General features: G+C 34.7%; 1 protein-coding gene across 1 annotated transcript; it reads left to right on the forward strand.

The window, feature by feature from the left end:
• Positions 1-6,554: 6,554 nt before the first annotated feature.
• Positions 6,555-7,670, forward strand: LOC139888408 (uncharacterized mitochondrial protein AtMg00810-like). The gene is made up of 3 exons (XM_071871417.1): positions 6,555-6,729; positions 6,909-7,141; positions 7,263-7,670. Exons 1-3 carry the CDS (start codon positions 6,555-6,557, stop codon positions 7,668-7,670), a joined length of 816 nt encoding a protein of 271 aa, XP_071727518.1.
• Positions 7,671-8,148: the final 478 nt, after the last annotated feature.

Here is an 8,148-nt window from a genome sequence, read left to right on the forward strand (position 1 = left end):
GTCGCAAAAGGTCGAAAAAGAAAAAATGGTTGAAAAATAAAAGGTGACGGAAAAATAAAAGAAACTTATAAAAACTTAAAAATACTTGACTAACCTAACCTTATTACTACAACTAACTTAAAATTATAATCGCAAATTGAAATTACTAATTGGAATGATAATTGATACATAGTAAAAGGTGTCTAAAAATATTAAAGCTTACAGGAAAAACTAAATCCCAAATGGAAATAACTTAAAAAGAAACTAAAACTTAAAAAGGCGTCGCAAAATTCTAAAGTACCTAAATCTTAGTCTAAAGAAAAAGCACTTAAGGAATTCTACGGCAAAGCCTAAAAATCTAGGAGTAAAAATAACTATAGCAAAAACTAAGTTTAAAATTAAATATGAGTTAAAAATACAAATATTACGCTACAACGATTAAAAAGGGACAAAATATAAAAATTTACAAAAAGTTGTAAAAAGTACAATTTTTATAAAAATATTATTTTTATATTATTTATTTAATAAAACTACTAATTTTACAATTTAATAAAACTAATTAATACTAAATACATAAATTAAATAAAAAGTAAAAATAAAAATAAAACTAATAATAATAATAATACATAATTAGGTTTAAATAATAATAATAATTAATTAAAACCCGTAATTAATGCTGGTTTAGGGTTTTTTGTCGCCTGTCAGAAAGGCTCCGCGAGTCGCGGTAATTAATTCATCAAACCCCGCGAGTCGCGGGGTTTCAGAATTCAGCTGACAGGTTTGAATTTTTACGCGTTTTTCTTTATTTATTTTTTTTTTATTTTCTGTTTTCTGTTTTTAAATAAATAAAAGATTTTAAAATAAAACTTATATTTTTATAAACTAAAATAAAAATAAAGAAACTTATAAAACTTAAATATTTAACAAAATCTTAAAAATACATATATTTTTGTTTTTCTTTTTATATTTTTGAATAATTAAAACGTATTTTTACAAAAACGACTTTTAATAAAAGTAACTAAAATTTTTTTTTTTTTTTTTATATTAGCGTTGCGCTTCCGGCTTTTACGATGATCCCCGGCAGCGGCGCCAAAAATACTTGGTGTTATGCGAGGTGTATATAAAATAGTTATTAATTTTAGCAGGAAATACTATTAAATACGATACAATTTTACACAAGATATTTATTTATTTATAGAATGGATATACTTAAACCTTGCTACAACACTTATAGGCAGTGTACCTAATCGTACAGTAGTGTAGTTTTTAGTAAGTCCGGTTCGTTCCACAGGGAAATCTTTAAACAAAGCTCAACGCTATATTAGTTTACTTTTATTAAAAATACAAATATATATATAAGTAATATTATTATTATAAAGGGGGGTTTTTACCGTTTAATGACCGGTTTGTCGATTTTAAGACTTTAGTCGCAGTTAAAACCTAATGTAAAATATAAAATAAATACAAGACTTAAATTAAAGCGTAAAGTAAATAACGATAATGAAATTGCGAATAATAAAAATGCGATAAAATAAAATTGCGATAATTAAAAAGTACGATAATTAAAAGTGCGATTAAATAACAATAAATAAAAGTGCGATAATTAGAAGTGCAATTAAATATAAAATAAAGGAAATTAAATATGAAATAAAAGAATTATGCTTATTTAAACTTCCGTAATCATGATGTTTGACGTGTTGATTTTAGTTTTATGCCCATGGGTTAATTGTCCTTTGTCCTGGATTATTTAATATGTCCGTCTGGTTTTTGTCCATAACAGTCCATCAGTCATAAATATAAATTGCAAGTGTCCTTGTCAAATTATTATTATACCCGAAGTTAAATATTCCAACTAATTGGGGATTCGAATTGTAACAAGGTTTTAATACTTTGTTTAATGAATACACCAGGTTATCGACTGCGTGTAAACCAAGGTTTTACTACTTTGTTAACAATTACACCAATTACCCTTGAATGTAATTTCACCCCTGTTTTAATTATTCTAGTGGCTATTAATCCATTCCCGTGTCCGGTTAAATGAACGATTATTCGTACATATAAATACCCCGCCCATCGTGTCCGATCGAGTGTATATGGTAATTTATAGGGACGCCCAATTGTAAATCTTTATATTAACATTAACAAACTTTCATTTAGTTAAACAAATATAAAGCCCATTAATAGTACATAGTCTAATTTCCACAAGTGTCATTCTTTTGTCCAAACCCCAATTATGGTACAAAGCCCAATTACCCAATTTTAGTAATTAGCCCAACATCATGATTACTTCGTTTTAAATAAGCATAATAATAACTTAGCTACGAGACATTAATATAAAAAGGTTGAACATAACTTACAATGATTAAAAATAGCGTAGCGTTACACGGACAGAATTTCGACTTACACCCTTACAACATTCGCTAACATACCCTTATTATTAGAATTATAATTAAAATTAAAATTAAAATATAAATTATATATATATATATCGTATAGATAGAGAGATGAGAGAAATAGATTATGAAAAATGATCAGAATTCGGTTTGCTTTATAGCCAGAGTTGATTTTTGGGGCTCCGCGACTCGCGGCAAAATCCTGTTCAAACTCTGCGAGTCGCGGAGAATGTATTTACAGCTCACACCCTTGGAGTTTCTCTGCCGACGGTTTTATAAATATATATATAATATATATATATAATTAATATAATTAATTATATATTATATTATATTTATATGCATAGGTAACTTGTAATTTTTAGTCCGTTGCGTCGAGCGTTAAGAGTTGACTCTGGTCCCGGTTCCGGATTTTCGAACGTCCTTGCGTACAATTTTATATTTTGTACTTTGCGTTTTGAATCTTGTACTCTTGTAATTTCGAGACGTTTCTTATCAATAATTGGAACCTTTTTGATTGTCTTTTGTACTTTTGAGCTTTTTGGTCGTTTGCGTCTTCAATTCGTCGAATCTGTCTTTTGTCTTCACCTTTTATTATTTAAACGAATATCACTTGTAAATAGAACAATTGCAACTAAAAGCTTGTCTTTCTTGAGGAATAATGCTATGAAATATATGTTCGTTTTTAGCATTATCAACTCATCTTTAATTACTAAAACTAGTAATGTAAGTCTACTAACACCAATTAGCACAAACTTAGGGTGTTTCATACCCATTTCACCCAATTAGGTCAACCTTAACTCATTTGACCCATTTCAACACTTATACATACCATTTTAGCCAAACATGACCCATTTACAATTCTTCCATCATTTACAAGTGTATTAATGACTAATCAACACAATTTAACACTTACGACTTCAATTCACATGGCCAAACCCTAGATCATAGCTATTAGGGTTTTTCTTATCTCAACATAACCCAAATTCACCCATTTTACCCCCAAATGGGTCTTACAAGTTCCAACACTCCTAAAATCACTAATACTAGTGATTATACCCCACTTACAAACCTTAAACATGCTTAAATCATTAACCAACCCAAAACCCGCAAAATATCAAAATAGTGGGTTTCCATAAACCCTCTTCATCATCTAAAAGGGTTTTACAAATAACAAGCTCAAACCCTAAATGTACACAAGAATCTTAACAATGAAATTCGGAGTTGAGACTTACCAATACTTCCAAAATGTAGCCGTGAATGAAAGGAACAACTTTAACTCTCGAGCTTTGACCCGAAACGCACTTCTTCTTCTCCAAATCCCCAACTCTCTCTCGCTAGAACCTCTCTCTCTCACTAGGGTTTGATGAGAGTGTTTGAGAAGGTGAAATGGGGATAAGAATGAGAGTGGATCAGTTTTAATGGCTCAAAACCGACCCCCAAGTGAAAAGACTCAAATACCCTCTTTTAAAACCTTTAAAATACAGCTACTGGCCTGTCAGGCCTTCTGGACGGCGTCCAAAAAGCTTGGACGGCGTCCTAACCTTCATTGTTGGACGGCGTCCTAAAGTCTGGACGGAGTCCCAATGAACTGAGTCTGAAACTGAACTTGTTTTGGTCGTAACTTTCAAACCGTAACTCCGTTTTCGACGAATCAAATATCGTTGGAAACGTAATGAGATTTACTATCCAATGGTAAGGTTTTAGAACATCAACTCCAACTTTATTTGGGATCCAAATATACACTTACATGCCTCGTATTTCGAATGACGCTCGAAATAATGTGTAACTGAAAAACCGGTGTTACAACTCTCCCCCACTTAAATTGGATCACGTCCTCGTGATCCGCACAAACACTAGAAGTTAAGCACTTCTCCCACGAACATTTCCGCTTTCAACGCGGAGTCACACAAGTAGTAAACTCATCCGAATCCTCGCTTCGTGCACTAACGCATCATAATACAACAACCGTACTTCACAATCGTCCTAAAAGAATGACAATTCACCGGCAACCATCGTCGTCACACCTCACGATTCCTACAAAACACAACAAAGCCCGTCATCCATAACATCATCCATGAATTCTAAGATCCCACCACACGCTAATGATCACTAGCGTGCACTACCGCAACAAACGATATCTCATACACTCAACGTCCAGAATTTCCATTTAGGAAATACGAAAAATACCACATTTTCCTTCAAGTTCTCACGGCTGCAACACGCAACAAGCGCATCCATAACTATATCGCCCTATGCGATCTTCTAAATTCACTACGCCGTGAACCAAGTCTTACATTAATCCAAATCGAGAAGGATTCATGCTTCCTTAAAATTTCGTACTCATTCGGTTCATAACCTGAATATGCTTCCTTAAAGTAGTATTGAAGACCTTTTATCGAAAGTCTACTCATCCGAAGTATGTGTTGAGCGTGCGTGTCCCAAATGATATTTGGCGGTAATCGAAGATGGTTTAATGTTCTTGGTTAATTCATTGATATGATTGGAGTTTTGTTCAAAGTCTCCAAGTGGGAGATTTGTTAGAGTATGGAGACATTTATACAAAATGAGAAAAAAAAAATGTTTCAAAAACAGAGCAAGTTGATTGTGCGCGGTGATGGTGCGCGGCGCGCTCCCTGCGCACTAGAGAAGTTTTGTTCAGAAGGCTTGCTCGAAGTTTGGGAGTGTGCACGGCGCGCACATTTAAGTGTGCACGGCGCACACGTTTGCTGGCAGCAGCTGGCAACCTTTTTTCATGTGGGATCCGATTTTGTTTGATTCTCCTTTTGCTTTAGGTGCAAAGTGGATACTTTACACCTTGAATTGAGGCTGTGATCATGCTAATTCAAGGGTGTAAAGCTAGTTAGTTGGCAAACATGATAATTACTTGTCATGATGAAGATTCCTTGCTAGTTTCTTAAGTGTTCTTGTTTCTCCTATAAATGGAGCTCATTGTATCTCATTGTAATACACCACTCTCAAATATTCAGTAAATAAACGATCTCTAGTTGGTCCGTGGACTAAAGCAATCACAACGATTGCATATAACCACGTTATATCTTGTGTCGATTTACTTTTTCGCATTTATATTCTTTCGTTCATTAAGTGGGTGAGTGATCTTGAAGAATCACTTGCGTTGTTTGGGTCCTAATATCCTAACATATATATATATATATATATATATATATAATTGTAACTTATAATTTGTTACAGCTCTTTAGACTTTGCAACAGTAGGTAACTAGTCACAGCGGGCTGGTTGGGTAATGGGTAAAATAGGTCGGGTTGCTTGCAAATACTTTTGTCCATTTTTATTTCTTTCTCGAATAAGCAGTACATTCACCATGATTATACAAACTACTGAATCTATCTTGAATTTTCATGAATTACTTCTTAACATGGGTGGTGACTTTTAGCTTTGGATAGGTCACATAATATTATGATATTGCTGTATTGTTTACTTATATAACATTATATAACTGCTCCAATAGGGATAAAAATGTTGAAAAATTCATGGAACAAACTTTATAGAAGCTTTAATGTTAAGCTTTAATGGAAGTATTTTGAACTTTGAAGATGATAGTTTATGACTTCAATATTCGTTGTTATAAGACTAAACTTATTCGCTATTGTATGTAGTGGAAACATTGTTATTTTGGTTCATTGTTTTGGTTGCACTAAAATTTCCACTTGTTAATTCTTAATGTATGTATCTTGAATGATATAATCATCTTTGTATGCTATGCTAATTGTAACATTTTGTTAAATTTCATATTTTTTAGGATTTTCGGTTTTAACCGAAAACCGAACCGAAACCGAATTCGAATTCGGTTTGGTTCGGTTTCAACTTTGAATTCGGTTTTTGATTCGATTTTCGGTTTTGTTCAAAAAATTTCAAAATCGAATACACCGAACAAACCGAAAACCGAACTGATGAACACCCCTACTCTACCACCTCCCAGTCTACTCACCCTATGATTACCTGTACTCGCCTTGGTACTATGAAACACGTCCAACGACTTAACCTCCACACAACTGTTATATTTCCTAATCCACGTTCTTACCCCGACACACTTCATGACCCCAACTGGAAACAAGCTATGAATGATTGATATAATGCTTTAATTAACAATAGTACTTAAAACTTGTGCCTTGGCCATCAGACACAAACATAGTTCGCTCCATGTGTTTATTTAAGAATAAGTTTAATGCATATGGTAACTTAAGCAGGTATACGTCGCGAATTATTGCTAATGGTCGCAGCCAACAGATTGATGCTGATTGTGATGAGACATTCAGTCCGGTTGTCAAATCGGAAACTATTCGCATAGTTCTCAGCTTAGCGATTCTCGGCACTGGCATGTTCATCAGCTAGATGTCAAGAACGCATTTCTTCAAGGTCAGCTATCTAAGACGGTTTACATGTATCAGCCTCCGGGCTTTTGGGATCCTAGATATCTCGACCATGTCTGCTAACTGCAGAAATCTTTATATGGCCTCAAACAGGCCCCGCGTACATGGTTTCAGTGCTTTGCAGGATATGCTCAGCACCTTGGACTCCACCAAAACCGATGTGACACTTCTTTATTTATTTATCAACATGGATCCGGAATTGCTTACCTCCTCTTGTATGTGGATGCCATTGTGTTGACAACATCCTCCACTAACTTACTTCATCTGATTATTCAGTCTTTACATAAGGAATTTTCCATGACTCACTTAGGACCCATGAATTATTTCTTGGCATCTCAACATCGCGTACTGCCACTGGTATGTTCTTGTCTCAAAAGCAGTATGCCATAGAGATTCTTGAACGAGCCGGTATGACTTCTTGTCAACCGTGTGAGACCCCTATTGAGCCAAGCTTACTGCCCAAGGTCCCTCTATGCAGGACCCGACTTTATATGGTGGCCTTGCAGGTGTATTACATTATCTCACCTTCACTCATCCAGACATCTCCTATGCAGTTCAACAAATGTGTCTTTTCATGTATGACCTGCGAGAGCAACACTTACATGCTCTCAAATGGATTGTTCGTTATGTTCAGAGAACTCTTAACATGGGATTACAGTTATATGCATTATCCCTTACCACTCTGGTTTCTTACTTTTTTGCTGATTGGGCCGGTTGCTCTACCACCAAACGCTCCACTTTTGGGTATTGTATCTTCCTTGGTCTTCGAAGCAGCATCTTACTCTTTCTCGCTCAAGTGCCGAGGCAGAATATCAAAGAGTGTCCAATGATGTTGCTGAGACATGCTGGATACATAATCTTCTTCGTGAGCTTCACTGCCCTCTAACCTCTAATACACTAGTTTACTGTGATAATGTTAGCTACGTCTACCTTGCATCTAAACTGGTCAAACATCACCAGATCAAACACAGTGAGATAGACATTCATTTTGTCAGAGATTTAGTTGCTCAGGGACAGGTCAGGGTTCTACATGTTCTATACATATATCAGTTTGCAGACATCTTCACCAAAGGCCTTCCATTTCCTCTATTCAACGAGTTCAGATCTAGTTTGAGTGTTCATCGTACTCTCCTTCCAACTACGGGGGGATGTTAGCCATTATATCTTAGCCCATGTATTAAGCAGTTGGGCCTAACACATTTATATGTTTAGGGTTTATCCCTTTATATATCCATGTATTATGTACTCTTAATCATTCAGAAATATACTATACATTATTAGTTCAACATGGTATCAGAGCCACACAATCCCGGATGAACCACCTCCTTCTGCCAATTGTTTTAATCTTTTCAAATCTATTACTC

This window comes from Rutidosis leptorrhynchoides, chromosome 2 (genome assembly GCF_046630445.1).
Source record: "Rutidosis leptorrhynchoides isolate AG116_Rl617_1_P2 chromosome 2, CSIRO_AGI_Rlap_v1, whole genome shotgun sequence".
Taxonomy (NCBI): domain Eukaryota; kingdom Viridiplantae; phylum Streptophyta; class Magnoliopsida; order Asterales; family Asteraceae; genus Rutidosis; species Rutidosis leptorrhynchoides.

What these genes read in the sequence shown, in the direction of transcription:
- LOC139888408 (XM_071871417.1), top strand. Translation starts at nt 6,555, where the DNA reads ATGTGTTTATTTAAGAATAAGTTTAATGCATATGGTAACTTAAGCAGG. An exon ending in CTTAGCGATTCTCGGCACTG is followed by an intron (nt 6,730 to 6,908) that starts GCATGTTCATCA and finishes AGTGCTTTGCAG; the next exon opens with GATATGCTCAGCACCTTGGA. An exon ending in AACATCGCGTACTGCCACTG is followed by an intron (nt 7,142 to 7,262) that starts GTATGTTCTTGT and finishes CCCTCTATGCAG; the next exon opens with GACCCGACTTTATATGGTGG.